Source organism: Penicillium nucicola (genome assembly GCF_028828085.1).
Source record: "Penicillium nucicola strain IBT 29836 chromosome Unknown utg000003l, whole genome shotgun sequence".
In the NCBI taxonomy this organism is placed as follows: Eukaryota; Fungi; Ascomycota; class Eurotiomycetes; order Eurotiales; family Aspergillaceae; genus Penicillium; species Penicillium nucicola.
The window spans coordinates 1,614,884-1,629,655 of NW_026643127.1; the positions used below are offsets into that span (position 1 = coordinate 1,614,884).

The 14,772-nt window shown below is 49.0% G+C and overlaps 8 protein-coding genes across 8 annotated transcripts; 4 read left to right on the plus strand and 4 right to left on the minus strand.

Annotated features, from left to right (window-relative positions):
- Positions 1-184: 184 nt before the first annotated feature.
- tif1 (putative eukaryotic translation initiation factor 4) lies at positions 185-1,720 on the plus strand (the record flags this gene model as incomplete). Its single annotated transcript, XM_057126611.1, has 5 exons — positions 185-218; positions 390-464; positions 524-592; positions 645-1,003; positions 1,067-1,720. The coding sequence occupies 5 exons, from the start codon at positions 185-187 to the stop codon at positions 1,718-1,720; spliced, it is 1,191 nt and encodes a 396-aa protein (XP_056985501.1).
- Positions 1,721-2,467: 747 nt separating this feature from the next.
- N7511_004187 (uncharacterized protein) lies at positions 2,468-2,995 on the plus strand (the record flags this gene model as incomplete). The annotated part of the gene is made up of 1 exon (XM_057126612.1): positions 2,468-2,995. One exon carries the CDS (start codon positions 2,468-2,470, stop codon positions 2,993-2,995), a length of 528 nt encoding a protein of 175 aa, XP_056985502.1.
- A 1,474-nt stretch (positions 2,996-4,469) lies between these two features.
- Positions 4,470-5,784, plus strand: N7511_004188 (NADP-dependent oxidoreductase; the record flags this gene model as incomplete). Its single annotated transcript, XM_057126613.1, has 6 exons — positions 4,470-4,657; positions 4,718-4,833; positions 4,888-5,058; positions 5,116-5,247; positions 5,309-5,706; positions 5,779-5,784. 6 exons carry the CDS (start codon positions 4,470-4,472, stop codon positions 5,782-5,784), a joined length of 1,011 nt encoding a protein of 336 aa, XP_056985503.1.
- Positions 5,785-6,319: 535 nt separating this feature from the next.
- N7511_004189 (alpha/beta fold hydrolase) lies at positions 6,320-7,150 on the minus strand (the record flags this gene model as incomplete). Its single annotated transcript, XM_057126614.1, has 1 exon — positions 6,320-7,150. One exon carries the CDS (start codon positions 7,148-7,150, stop codon positions 6,320-6,322), a length of 831 nt encoding a protein of 276 aa, XP_056985504.1.
- A 483-nt stretch (positions 7,151-7,633) lies between these two features.
- Positions 7,634-8,534, minus strand: N7511_004190 (fumarylacetoacetate hydrolase family protein; the record flags this gene model as incomplete). Its single annotated transcript, XM_057126615.1, has 3 exons — positions 7,634-8,061; positions 8,177-8,388; positions 8,479-8,534. The coding sequence occupies 3 exons, from the start codon at positions 8,532-8,534 to the stop codon at positions 7,634-7,636; spliced, it is 696 nt and encodes a 231-aa protein (XP_056985505.1).
- Positions 8,535-9,237: 703 nt separating this feature from the next.
- On the minus strand, positions 9,238-9,972 carry N7511_004191 (RraA family protein; the record flags this gene model as incomplete). The annotated part of the gene is made up of 2 exons (XM_057126616.1): positions 9,238-9,864; positions 9,919-9,972. The coding sequence occupies 2 exons, from the start codon at positions 9,970-9,972 to the stop codon at positions 9,238-9,240; spliced, it is 681 nt and encodes a 226-aa protein (XP_056985506.1).
- Positions 9,973-10,365: 393 nt separating this feature from the next.
- N7511_004192 (uncharacterized protein) lies at positions 10,366-10,769 on the plus strand (the record flags this gene model as incomplete). The annotated part of the gene is made up of 2 exons (XM_057126617.1): positions 10,366-10,413; positions 10,539-10,769. 2 exons carry the CDS (start codon positions 10,366-10,368, stop codon positions 10,767-10,769), a joined length of 279 nt encoding a protein of 92 aa, XP_056985507.1.
- A 576-nt stretch (positions 10,770-11,345) lies between these two features.
- N7511_004193 (uncharacterized protein) lies at positions 11,346-12,585 on the minus strand (the record flags this gene model as incomplete). The annotated part of the gene is made up of 2 exons (XM_057126618.1): positions 11,346-11,991; positions 12,056-12,585. 2 exons carry the CDS (start codon positions 12,583-12,585, stop codon positions 11,346-11,348), a joined length of 1,176 nt encoding a protein of 391 aa, XP_056985508.1.
- Positions 12,586-14,772: the final 2,187 nt, after the last annotated feature.

The following is a 14,772-nucleotide window of genomic DNA, read 5'->3' on the forward strand; positions in this document are numbered from 1 at the left end:
ACCATTCTTGTGAGTTTTTCACATAACATCAATCTTCCATTTTCCCTAGTATTTAAAGACTTCTTGGAAAAAGAAGTCTGTAGTACTAGCCTTCTACTCAGCGAACACCCCACAGTTCGCTTAAAAAAAAATCCCCCACCACAGATCACAGCGATATCTGTGATCCCCTCCTACAACCGCAATCATGGCTGACAAGGGTCTTGAGGATCTTCCCGAGGGTATGTGCTACATTCCTTTCGCAGCGCTCTAGTCTCGGTATTGCCTTTTATTTCACTTTTCTTGTGTGCAGCCAGGGGTACTGGTTGGCAGATTTTTGGTGGCGTGGGCAAGAGACAGAGTGACGACGGGGAGATGATGGAGGCTAACATCGCTTTTTTCGCTGCCAACAGGACAGATCGAGTCTAACTACGATGAGGTTACCGACTCCTTCGACGCTATGGACCTGAAGCCCGAGCTGCTCCGCGGTATGTGACCCTAAAGTCTTATCTGGTGGGGTTGTAAAAAATACTGACCGGCCGATCAGGTGTCTACGCCTACGGTTTCGAGCGTCCCTCCGCTATCCAGCAGCGTGCCATCATGCCCATCATCAAGGGTGAGTTACCTTGTATTCCCAAAGTAATGGAATTTGCGCCTAACGAAGTCAGGCAACGATGTCATCGCCCAGGCCCAGTCCGGTACCGGTAAGACCGCTACCTTCTCGATCTCCGCCCTCCAGAAGATCGACCCCGAGGTCAAGGCTTGCCAGGCTCTTATCCTCGCCCCCACCCGTGAGCTTGCTCAGCAGATCCAGAAGGTCGTTGTCGCCATCGGTGACTTCATGTCCCTCGACTGCCACGCCTGTATCGGTGGTACCAATGTCCGTGAGGATATGACTGCCCTCCGCGCCGGTCCCCAGGTCGTTGTCGGTACCCCCGGCCGTGTCCAGGACATGATCCAGCGCCGTGTTCTGTCCACCACCTCCATGAAGCTCTTCATCCTCGACGAGGCTGATGAGATGCTGTCCGTAAGTGATATACCGTGAAAATCGCGTGTTTTCGACCAGGTCTAACTTTTTTTCTCTCTACAGCGTGGTTTCACTGAGCAGATCTACGACATCTTCCAGCTCCTTCCCCAGTCCACCCAGGTCACCCTGCTCTCCGCCACCATGCCCCAGGATGTCCTTGAGGTCACCACCAAGTTCATGCGCGACCCCGTCCGTATCCTTGTCAAGAAGCAGGAACTCACCCTTGAGGGTATTAAGCAGTTCTACATCGCTGTTGAGAAGGAGGAGTGGAAGCTCGACACCCTCTCCGATCTCTACGAGACCGTCACCATCACCCAGGCCGTTATCTTCTGTAACACCCGCAGAAAGGTCGACTGGCTCACCGACAAGCTCACTGCCCGTGACTTCACCGTCTCCGCCATGCACGGTGACATGGAGCAGGGCCAGCGTGATGTTATCATGAAGGAGTTCCGTTCCGGTTCTTCCCGTGTCCTGATCGCCACTGACCTTTTGGCCCGTGGTATCGATGTCCAGCAGGTTTCCCTGGTCATCAACTACGACCTTCCCGCCAACCGCGAGAACTACATTCACCGTATCGGTCGTGGTGGTCGTTTCGGTCGTAAGGGTGTTGCCATCAACTTCGTCACCGCCGACGATGTTCGCATGCTCCGTGAGATCGAGCAGTTCTACAGCACCCAGGTCGAGGAGATGCCCATGAACGTTGCTGACCTCATCTAAACTCCTTAACACCCTTGACGTCTTGATGCGAAATACGATCGCAGAATCTGCGTTAAAAGTGGCTTTCTGTGTTTTTCGCATTTCCGCCGCAGTCAGGCTGGGAGGAGTGGCCCAGGGCTGTGTCTCCGCACATTGAGTTGACTTTTCTTTTGTCGACGCCCTACGGCGCTTTCTTTATCTGCTGCTATGGTTTCCTATGTCTTGCACTTAACGGAGATGTGACATGTTTGTGTGCGTTTACCTTTTGCTACTACGGTTTTCTCTATCTTTCCTGCATTTTCCCACGTTTCCTTTTCCTTGTCTGTATCTAGTCCGCTCTTCTTGGTTAAGGATGCTGCTTTTATCGTACTTAATCAATAGATCGGGCCAAAATGTGACTTGTTCCTCAGGGCGTTGTCCTTGGATGTGAATTATGTGTTTTACTATTCGAAGTAGTGACTGTACTACGTAATTGCACTTTGTTTTCGTGAATCGATTCTACTATAAGCCGCTCTAGTCGTCTGTAGAGACTTGGGGTCACTGTGTCTGCCAATGACTGAAATTTGTGTTCATCTTAGGGTTTTGGGTCTGGTTCCCAACTAGGAAAGAGCGATGTTTTGCCCGTACTTGACAGTCTTCCAATCTCGTGATCTCAATGTCTAGATATATTCCTTGTTCCTCTTCCACATATTATCTCCATCACTCACATCTCCTCTCCTTCAAAAAGCCAAGCGCTTCCCATCTTTTCGAGGCTACAACAATACTCAAATGTCTTCGCAAGCCTCCAACCCTCCTCCTGGTCCCATCCCCAATGACAGAACCCCATGTCTCACAGCCAATTCCCAGAAAAACGGCACCGACTCCAACACCCCACCAAAGGAAGTTCCATGCAGCATTGCTACTCTCCTTCTTTGGAACCATGAGCTCCACCGCCAAAACACTCTGCTCGCCACTGATCTCAGCCGCGCCAAAAAACGTCTTCGCCATACTCATGACAATATGTTTCGGATGCGTGAAGTTATCGACGAAATGAACTCTTTTGCCATGAGCCTTGTCATGTCCCAAAGTGGCCGTACGACTCGTGAGTACTTCGAGACTGCTGATCAGTACCGGCGATGGCAGCTCACGATGCCTATACCACGACCAGAAGATCGGTGGCCGTATTCGGATTACTTTGATGCCTTTCTTGCTGGCTTGGATGATATGGATGAGCGCAATGCTTTCCTTCGTGATAGGATGGATTGGGAGTCTCTTCGCACGTACTTTGCGGGTTTGAAGGATAAGGATCGTGTTTAGAGGTATGTCTTTGGTGATTGGTTTCATTTAATGATCTAATGATTTATTGGGTTTCTTTATCGGTGCGCTGAGCGACTATCGTTCTTTTGTTTTGATCATTTGAGTAGGATTCACGGTGTCTCTTATAATATATATTTTCTTTTGTTTCTTTCAACGTCTTTGAGTTTTGTTCTAATATCATTTTCGCGCTTTCTCGATCTTTTCTTATGGCTCTGCTCCACAGACTAGTTTAACATCCTTCAGTTTTAGGTGGTCTGGTAAAAGAAATTTAAGAGCTGAGCTCTATACCATCACTTATGCTAGTCTCGTTCTTCTCGATCTCCCATCACATCCAGATTTAACTAGCTGGGTTCAAACTTAGTGGATGAGATAAACAATAAATGAGCACTAACTTTCATATTTTCTCAATGTTATCACTCGTTGTAACGTTATATAGGTGAAAGGCTCGAGAGGTGCCAGGATCAAATCATAGCTGAATAGCAACAATGCAAGATGAGGATCAAATGGCGTTATAGACTCCTCACTTGACTTCCAAACGTCGTACTTTATACCGAGAGCCCTAGCTCACTTCATCATATTCCCAAGGCCCATAGCCCATTATCTCCCCACATGCCGTACCTAATAACTTATATAGTGAACTAGAACTAATACTAGGGCAAGTGCTTTTCACAATAGAGTCCTTTTAATAATATTGAATCATGGAAGTCTCTACAAAAAGTAAGAGTTATAACCCTCTAGGGCTGTAAGGCTGTAAGGCCGTGTTAAGAAGTGACGTCAAAATATAGGACACGAAAATTTTGAGCTGATGGCGGTAGCGGACTGCCGTAGAGAGTGTACGTAAGAAATATGTTCTTATGCGGTCATCTCGCAAGCAATTCCATTCGTATCGAAGGCGAGAATTTTGCAAGTGGTCACCAATCTAGCACCGGATGGTTTCATGTCCCCGAGCTTGCGAGGGCGCGCCGTACCAAAAAGTCTATTTCAATAGCAGATCCTACAATGATATCCACAAACTTGGTGACAAACTCAGTAGTGTGGGGGAGCGCAAAGATCCTCCTAAAAACATACTAAATTCACACGCATGATCGGACTCTGGATGTCTCCTGCCCTCTCGTCTGTGAGCATAATTCAGCAGTTCGGGAATATAAATATTGATTATATCGCTACTGCATCTGGATAGTTATGTTAAGTATCAATAGTAGAGCACATCGAGTAAGAGTTCGCAAGATGACTTATATTATGAGCACACAAAATCTACACATGTCGGGATTGGAACTCCCCGAATCCCGCACGCGGAATTCGGGTCCACGTTTAGGCAAGACAGTAGTTGGCCCGAACGAGGTAGGCTAACGACAAGCCTTGAACTGCAGTATGCATCAAAAAACTTGATAAGCCTCCAAATAGTACTTGTCAAACTTCTATTCCTCCAGGTGTCTTTTTCAGATAGGGTCTCTGAACTACTATTCTCGCCACAATGGCCACGAAAATGCTCTCAGTGACGGCGCCCACCTACACCGACCCATCGAAGTACGAGCTGTCAACAGTCTTGCGGCCAAGCGTCACTGACGATGAAGACGTCGTCATCCGAGTTTATGCTGCGAGTGTTAATCCAGTCGATGTGAAGAAAGCAGATGGGGTTTTTAAGATGGCGATGAAAGAGACGTACGTAAACCCCCAGATTCGCATCTTCCAGCCACTTGGTGCTTATTCTGACTCGTTCAGGTTCCCGTATATGATCGGCTATGATGCAGCTGGAGTCATTGTGGAGGTCGGAAAGGAAGTGAAGAAGTTGAAAGTCGGAGACGAGGTCTATACGAGACTCCCAGAGGCGAATCGAGGTAAGATGGTAATGAGAAGCGGGCCTTCACCTATACTGACTTCTATATCCGCAGGTGCATGGAGTGAATATGCCAAAAGCACAGAGCGTTATATTGCCCTGAAGCCTAAGAATCTGTCCTTTGCTGATGCGGCTGCAATTCCGCTGGCGGGTGTCACGGCATTGCAAGTATTGAACAAGTATGAGGGCTCGTTGGAGGGTAAAACTGTCTTTATTCCTTCTGGATGTAAGTCACATCTATCGCTGATTGGTATATGTAGCAAGCTGACAATTTTGCGTTAAGTGAGCGGCACAGGGGCCTTTGCATGCCAACTGGCCAAGAATGTGTTTCATGCCGGCAAGGTCATCACTACAGTGTCGACTTCGAAGATTCCTCTAGTTCCTGAACTTCTCGGTGAAGGTGTAGTCGACCAAAGTACGCTCCTGGCTTATCTTCTATCTATTTGTTCGTCTACAGTCGCTGACAATTACTACAGTCATTGACTACACCAAAAATGATCCTCTAGAAATCATTCCAGCACGCTCTGTCGACTTCATGTTTGACACCACAGGCGACGCTATGAAGTATCTCTCCCGAATGGTCCCTAAAACGGGACTCATCGTATCGATTTCCACAATGCCCTCTGCTACAACTCTGCAAGCCTCGAGTGTCATGCGACGGCCCGATAATCCTCGCATCCCATTGGTAGGGCGTGTCTTTCTCAATGCAAGCGACGCACTACGTAGAGCACGCGCGTGGCGTTGGGGTGTGGGGTATATGTACTGGTTTCTAGATCCTACTGGAAAGGATCTGGATTGTCTTCGGCAATATGTGGAAGAGGGGAAGGTGGTGTCTGTTGTTGGATCTAAGGTGAATATGAGGGATATTGAAAAGGTAAGGGAGGCATGTGGAGTAGTCTATAGGGGAAAAGGAGGGCTGGGAAAGACTGTTCTTGAAGTTATTCAGTCTTGAAAAAAGCAAAAATACCTTTGAATCCTGTATAATAGTCATTGCTTAGAAAAAATTAACGCGGCGCAACCAACAGTTCAGGCAGTCCGACTGTACATAGCTTTTCTTCTAAGAAAGTCACGTTTAATTGTGATTTCTTAACCCTAGAGTTGTATAATCATATCTCGAGCTTCACAAAAGAGGCCTAGAATGCAAAAGCACTCCATGTGGACTTGAGCCTCGGTAAATAGTATTCAAATGTACTTATACCATCTTCCTAGCATGATGGACACGCAATAAGCCTCAAGAGCCGGAGAACGGGGGAACAATTGAACCGCCTTATAGATCAATGAGTTATCCAAGGAGCTTCGCCACTTCAATCCACATCATGGTCCGTCGCTGGAGCTTGCATAATTCGAATGAGCATTTTATACACCTCAGCGCTTTACTCAGATAATAATCTACTACAATATAACGAGAGGTAGAATAACAGGAATATCTGACAATTCTGCACGTTCATTTTGATATTGAGAGCGGCTTTCCCACCCTAGCCCAAGACTCAAGACTTGATAAAATCAAGCAAATCTTTGTTAACATCATCAATATTGGTGTTATGAATGGCATGGGAGCCCCCCTTATAGACCTTCAGCTTGCCCTGAGGCAAAAGCTTCACGGACTTCAACGCAGCAGCGCCAATAGGAACCACCTGATCGTCATCACCGTGAAGAACAAGAACCGGAATATCAATCATCTGCAGATCCTCGGTGAAATCCGTTTCCGAGAAATCCTTAACACAGTCATACGCCGTCTTGAAACTGGTATTCATACCCTGCTGCCACCAATGCCGGATCTGGCCCTCGCTCTTCTGGGCGCCGGGTCTGTTGAACCCAAAGAAGGGCCCGCTGGGGATATCCAAGAAGAACTGGGCGCGATCTTTGTGCATCGCCTGTCGGAAGGAATCGAAAACAGACTTGTCCAGCCCGTCGGGGTTGGCGCTAGTCTTGAGCATCAGAGGAGGCACGGCACCGACCAGGACGGCCTTCTTGAAGCGATCTGTGCCGTGCTTGCCGAGATAGTGCGCGACTTCGCCGCCGCCGTGGGAATGTCCCACTATGACTGCATCCTTGACGTGTAGATGCGCGTATAGCTCTGCTAGGTCGTCGACGAAGAAGTCTATGTGGTTTCCTTCCCAGGTTTGGGTGGAGCGTCCGTGGCCGCGTCGGTCGTGTGCAATGACGCGGTAGCCGTGGTCGGCTAGGAAGACCATTTGGTTTTCCCAGTTGTCGCTGCTTAAGGGCCAGCCGTGGCAGAATGTCACGATTGGTCCTTCGGGGTTGCCCCAATCTTTGTAGAAAAGCTGGGCATCATCTCTGAGTGTGAGGTAAGGCATAGTTGCTTCTAGGGTTGAATAGGATAATGCTCTTTGGGAAGTGTATAATACGATTGAGTCAGTCTTAGGAAGTCGATATTTATAAAGATGTGTTGAAGTCATGAAGTTGGATCAACTGCGTCATTCTGACTTAGGGCTTTCTGCAGTCTGATTAGAGTTTGGCACATTTATGCAGCGCATGTCTAAATGCGGACTTTTGACATTCACTGGGCTGGAAATGATATGATGGCGTTGACGTCAACTCCAGCGGTTAATTTCTCATCAAGCTGGTGTTTTTCCTTTGGTCGAGGCAGGTGTTCAGATTGCTGGAAAATAGTCATTGAGCTTCAACGAATAACGTTACCATATATGTTATCCCTGTGGTGTACCTCTGCGGTCATGGCGAAGCAGTTTATCAACTCAGCCAAAATTCGTAGAAACATCAACTCTCTGATCCTTTTATATTCTAATCAGTATATACAGTAATCATCCTTAAGACCAAATCTAAGTCTCCTTAAACTCATACCGTCCCTCACGGTCCTGCACCTCAACCTCAATACGACCTTCCTCAATTTCCTTGCCATTGACCTCAATAGAAGCCCGCATGATATCACCAGCCTGAACCTGACCAACACCCTTCGGCGTACCAGTCAAAACGATATCACCCTTCTCAAGCGTCATCACGCGCGAGATCTGAGCCAACTGCTTGGGGATACGGTGCAGCATCAAGCTGGTGGAGTCAGCCTGGCGCTCAACATCACCGACCTTCAAGCGCAGGAATGCGTCGTGGGGATTGGGGATGCGCGACTTGAGGATTTCTTCCGAGATCGGGCAGAAGGTGTCGAAGCCCTTGGCGATTGACCAGGGGAGACCCTTCTTCTTGGCTTCATCTTGGACGTTGCGGGCTGTCATGTCAATCGCGAGGATGTAGCCTATGGGTTGGAGAAGAAGTGTTAGCGATTGCTGACCTCGCGCAAGGTAAATGGCCTTGCTGATGACCCGACCACTCTGTTTGGCACATCGGTCAGAGGGTGCCGAGATACTCACTGTGAATCGCGTCCAGCGCGCCCTGCTCATCATTGGGATCGAGATCCCGCACGGTCTTGCCCATGATCAAGCCCAATTCGACTTCATAGTGGAGGCTGACGCCCTTGGGGCGGAGGACGGGTCCGGCGCCCGGGATGAGGATGGAGGAGGCGGGCTTGAGGAAGAAGAAGGGCTGCTTGGGGGTTGCGCTGTTCAGCTCGGTGATGTGATCGCTGGGGTCATCCAAAGCTGTTAGTATTTCGGCCTGAGCAAAGTGCTGACGCACGTCGGAACCTCCCGAGGTTGGGCGCGGGGAGACTCACGCGTAGTTACGGCCGATACACATAATCTTGCGGCAATTGGCGCGGATAGAAGCCATTGTGTAGGATTTTGAGGTGCGACTGGGGAGAGCTGCAATTGAGGAGAAGAGAAGGTGTCGGGGAGCTGACGAGGTGAATCTCGTCGGGTGTTCTCCGAGCGCAATGCGGAGAACTGTCGGCTTCCGCACCGGCCGCTTTTATCTTTACCCATACATGTAGAGGCTTTGGAGACACTTTGCTTCTTAGTGGGATTCTATGATCAATGGAGAGAGTATTTACGAGTTTCTTTATTCCACTAGAGCGTATCTTGACCCTAGTTAGGAAAAGCAATACATGTAGTGCTAGAGCCGACGGCGATGCACCTACAACGCCATCTACTCTATGCTACACTCGATCGGAGACTATATACGTATTTGACAAACTTTCACCAGTATTGCTTATCTGAACACCGGCTGTACAAAAAAAAATCCAGTATCACCGATGCAAATGAGTCAAAGGGAATGTCGGTTCGGTGCTCCGAACATCGGAAGACCTGCCGAGCTCAAGGACGTCGAATTCCAGATTGGAATCTCCGGGGGCATTACTGTCCGATGACTAGGAAGTTGTTCAAAAGAGACATCCTAGAATATACCTGATAACTACGTATTATCTCCAGTATGCGTAGTGTTGCTGCAGAGCAACTCTGCGAAATTGCACATCAGATGAATACTCCATACATTAGCCACCAAGAAGCCTCATATCAAACGATGTCTTCAAAAACACCTACTTCCGCAGCTTCTTAATAGTAGCACCCATCTCCTCCCCAGCATCAAGACACTTCTTCGTCTCCTCATCAATCTCAAATCGCTCCTGACAAAGCCTCACACACTCCTCGATATACCCAACAGGAACAGCCACCACACCATCCTGATCGCCAATGATGTAGTCACCAGGCGTGATAGTAACCGTCTCATCAACCTCAACATTCTCATACTGAACGGGCACATCCAGCTCCGAAGATCGAGTAAAAGTATTCGAGCCCAGAATACTCAACCCACGCGCAAACAGACCAAAGTTCATTTCGCGATGCTCAGCAACATCCCGGAACCGACCATCAATCACAACACCCGCTGCGCCGAGCTTCTTTGCGCGCGTGCTCATGAGACCGCCCCAGCATGCGCTGATGAGTCCCTTTGGCTGGGAGATAAACACCACACTCCCCTTTGGAATGCCGTCGACGAAGTGGTGCGGGGGGTTTGGCGAGGTTTTGTCGGATGCGTGGACCATTCGCACGGTGTATGCCGGTCCGCAGATCTTGGCTACTGTGCCATTTGAGCCTGGGCTGTACATCTTTAGGCCAGAGAGATAACCACCATGGCGAAGGCCGAGGTTCACGAGAGCATCTCCAATCTGTATAGGTTAACACTGCTGTTTCTTGTGTGATGGTTGTGGGAATGAGCTCACATCGCAAGACGCGAATTTGCCTAGCGCTTTGATTGCCTTGGCGCTTGCGACCATGTTTAAAGATAGATGGGTCTAAAGAGAGCGGTAGTTTCAAAGAGGTAGAGACAGTTATATCTCCAACTGAGGTGCGTCCAATCGCCAGAGTTGACACAAAGTCGATGAGGTTGGCCCGGACCCACCTGGAATCACTCAGGACGCGATTTGCGAGTTCATAGCAAAACACATATCTCAAGATATTGGCTGAAGGGCGTGATGTTAATTAGAATAACTAGACCCTGGATACTATATATTAGCAGTGATTAATGCATATTAACGTATTCCTTCACACATTCTATACAACAGACCTTGCGTCTGCCAAGACATGCAAGTTCCGTGGCCGACTGAGTCCATCGCAAAGCAACCAAACCTCATCAACAACCCGGGAACGAGCAGAAGAACCACCTCATCATGCAAGTAGCAGAAATCCTCTCAGACATCAACTCCCTCCGCGTCTGCGTAAGTCCTTCTTCCTCCATTCATCTGCATTAGCGCCTCAATGAGGGGCTCTCCACATGCCGACAATCGCGAGCCCAAGTTTAAGTACAACAAAAACAAATCCCAAATCTGACCACCTCGTACAGGGCCACAATGAGGCACTCGCACTAGTCAACGTGCACAAAAAAGGTGCGAATCCAGAATCTACCGGCGCTGCCAATACGCCAACGGACCAAAATGACCTCCGTCGTGCAAAGGAGCTCGTGGAGCTGCATTACGAAGTCAAAGCACGTCACGCTAATGGCACTGTGGATGAGGAGTTGAACCGCGCTCGTGAGGATGTTCGACGTGTCCTAAGAGATTTATCGACTGTGTGACTTTGTTTTGCGTGTGTGTTTTGGGGGTTTCGTATGACTTGGACGGACTAGATAGATGACGACTTAGTGTTTATTAACTTTAACTTATCATGATCAGACATGTTAATGCTACAGTACTCTGGATAATTGCCATATTTTCCATTTCCGTCTTATCCGTGGTGCAATGTTAATGATTAGCTTCTGTCGAGTTCAATTTATACCAAGGTCAATCTTCCAAGCTGCGATCAAGACCCTCGAAAAGCTCAGGAATCTCTCTTTAAATACTCTACAATCCGGTCATGAGCTACAACCCTCCCAACAGTAGTCCGACAAAGATCCCCAATAGCCCTAGCCCGCGACTGAATCCCCTTATCTTTAAGAACCCGTAGCAAAGCCCAAGAAAGCTCCGCCGTCCCAATCTGCGGCGCTACATTCCGACTCCCATGTACCCCAATGCCCAGCCATTCTACCCGCGACGGACAATCATATGTATCAAACCACTGTGGCAGGATAACCTGCGGAATGCCCCCCCTGAAAAGCGCAGTCAGCATGATCACAATCACAACCACGATCTACCGCAGACCCGTTCTGGGTAGATCAAACAGTGACATCAAGGGAAACGTACTTGCAAGCTTCGAAAAACGAATTCGCCCCACCGTGATGCACGTAAGCAACTATATGCCCGCTCTCCAGAAGCGATATAATCTCTGGCTGGATCCACGACACGACTCGTACCTTGTCGGAGAAGACCAACGGGCCGAGGATGGCCTTCACGCGCGACGAGCTTTCCCAGTCATATCTCAGTTTCCAGAGGACATGCATATCAGGGCATTGGGTGAGGACGGATTGAATGGCGCGGGCCATTTGCAAGGCGTCGGTTTCTGATGCGCGCACGTGGGACCCGAGACATATTAGAATTGTTGGGTTTGTTAGCCAGGCGTTGAGGGAGGGATCGGTTGAGGCGAGGGAGGTATGGGGGCGGAGGATTGGGCCGCAGCTTATTACGTTCTTGGGGACGTGGAGGGGGAAGTCCATTGCTGGGAAGCAGGGGGAGAGGTGGAGGTGGTTTTCGCAGTAGGGGATTAGGTGGGGGAAGGGGGTTGTGATTCCTGCTTTTTTGCGGCATTGGAGGAGGTTGCGCATTGGTTTGCCGCAGCGGACGATGAGGCCGAAGCAGAGGACCATGTAGATTGTTGGGAGGATTAGGTGCCAGGGGAGGGGGAAGGGATAGCCGGATCCTGTGCTGGAGGGTTGTTAGTTGGGTTTCTTTTGTTTGTTGTTTGGGTTGGGGATGGTGTGTGGCATACAGAGGGTATTTCCATAGGATGCTGAGCTTTGGCTGTATCATGATCACCACATCCTTGAGAAGAACGGGCCAGAGAACGACTATTTTCATCTTCGCATTGCGGGCCGCGTCTAGACCGAGATGTAGAAGCGGATCGACTATTACGACGACTGGTTGGACGACTTTTAGGATCTCGAGACAGCTTCGGTAGGACTGTAGATACTCTTCAGGTGTCCAGGCAAGGACAGAGGCGTTGATCTTCTTGCAGCCGTCGAGTGTACCGGCAAGACCAGGCTTGTGGCATATATCTGGTGTACTGCGAGCGACGAGCTCACTCATAGATGTGCCTGCAATTGTATGGAAGTGTGCAACTTGGTCATGTTCGGCTTGGTCGTTTATTGCTCGCACGCGTGCTGCTAAGGGCTGGAAGGAGGCTATGTGTACTTCATACTCGCCACGTTGGAGAAACTCTTCTGCTACTGCGAGTATTACGTTCGACTGGCCATGCTCGGGGCATGTGATGAAGAGAATGTTTTGCATTGGGGGTGTCATGGTCGAATCAAGTGGGGGTTTCATGGACCGAGACTGAAGATCTTGAGTATCTTGCTCTGTATTTATTCTCGTTGCGTCTGGACGAGATTGCGTTGTTGTACTCTTGGCATCAATATTTGCCGAGGATGGTTACTCAGATGAAATGACGGAGGGTTGGAATAGGATGCTATTCATTTCCTGTGGTCTCGAGAGGGGAAGGTAGTAACTGAAGCGGTCGTTTATGGCCAATTGCTGGTGAAGGCGATATCTAAGTCTAGATCCCTCCTGCGAAGTGGGAGAGCGATATTCAGTGCACAAGTACGCCGATTGGGCAAGAGACGAAAGCTCAGGAATGGAGTATAAGTAGCCCCATTAAACAACCGAGGTTGAACAAGATGAATGTGATGATTATACTGAGATTAACGTTCGTCCCAAGTATCCAATTTTCCGCAGACAACACACGGTGATCACGAGACCGAACAAGTTCATTGCGAATAAGAACCAAAATGCGGTTTGATAGCCGCTCATTATTGCTTCTGGTGACTCGACGAGAGAGGTGCTTCCACGACGTGGTGGTCTTTTAGGTGTGGTCACGTCATACGAGATGAACCCAGCCAACGACATGCCAATAGACGATCCGACCATGGCAACTGTGCAGATCACTCCTGTTGCTAGACCCTGAGTCTCGAAAGGTAAATCTTCAGCAATAAACATGGTCGAGATAAGAAAGATGGCGCTCAGCGAAATTGAACCGAATGAAACGGCGAATAATTCAAATCCCCAGTACGACAACGCCGGGTTGAGCATAGCTATTATGACTGGTAAGAGACTCGAGGTGATGATAGCAATCACAAGAATCTTGTTTGCTTGAAGCCGGGGCAGGAACTTCCTTGTGAGTAGACTGCCGAGTGCGCCAGCCACTGGAACTGGCAGGAATTTCCAAGAAGATTGAAGAACAGAGAGACCCTGTACTCGTTCGAAAACCAGGACGACAAGTTGCAAAGACGAGTGAAACGAGAAGTAGGCAAAAAACACAACCAGACTGATGCAGAGGAAACGGCCATTGGTCCATAGTGAATCATGCACGCCTTGTGTGCTATCTCTTTCCCAGCAGTCCTGCCAAAACAGAAACGCAATCAAGAAAAGCCACCCAAGGGCGAGGGGGATAAAAAGACCTGACCTGCAAATGTTCGCAACGTGGTTTGTGATGGCACTGTCCGACCTGTTAATAAGCTGTTGTCTGAGGAGTGGCAGGGTATACATACGCCAAGGCAAAGAAAAGGAGTGACATGAGGGAACTGGCCAGCAATATTCCAAGCCAGTCAATATCTTCGTACAACTTTCTCCATGGGATACCTTTTGTATCATCGACATGTTTGGGAATGATCCACACTGAGATAAGGAAACAACAGAGGCTAATGATAGCAGCATAATGAAACCCTGATCGCCAGCCGGTGGTCACCGAAAGAAGACCAGCGAGTATGATTCCCATGCCGTGGCCGACATATTGACAGGCAGTGGTAGGGGAAAAGGCCAGATTCCGTAGCTTTGTCACGGGTAAATTCCTTCTGTAAATGCTCATTGAGGAAAGGAAGCACATTGAATATGCCATGCCAGACACAATTCTAGAAGCAATGAGCTGTGTCCCATCTTGGGCAAGTCCGGTGGTCAGGTAACAGACAGTCTGCAGAAAGCAACCTGATAAAAACACCCTTCGACTGCCGAGAACGTCTGTCAATGATCCCGCCGGGATAAAGGTGCAACCCTGAGCAAGAAAGAACAAGGACATTGGCCTAGTAGCTTTATTAGATTCCCATATTCGGTGTAGCCGGTGTCCACTCTGGACGATACCCATTGGCGTGGGTGGGGTAGGGATGAACACTCACCATAATTCAAAGCCGGGGGCCAATCCAAGCTCTGATGAGATTCCAGCAATATTGAGCGTGAGCAATCCATTTAAAGCAGAGCAAATAAGCAATGAGCAAGCAGTGCAGACCGTAATGAGAATTTGTTGGAAGTCAGTGTGTTTTGTGTCGGACTGGAACACGACCCCCAGAAGCGGCTGATATTCAGGGATTGGATAACGGAGATCGCGGTCGGGCTCGGGAAGGGGCCCGCCTGAGCCTAAATCCACTTGCGCACTCGGCATCGCGTCAAAGGTTGAGGCTGGCAATCGTGACGGATTGAAGCATTGCGGTGATCTAGTGA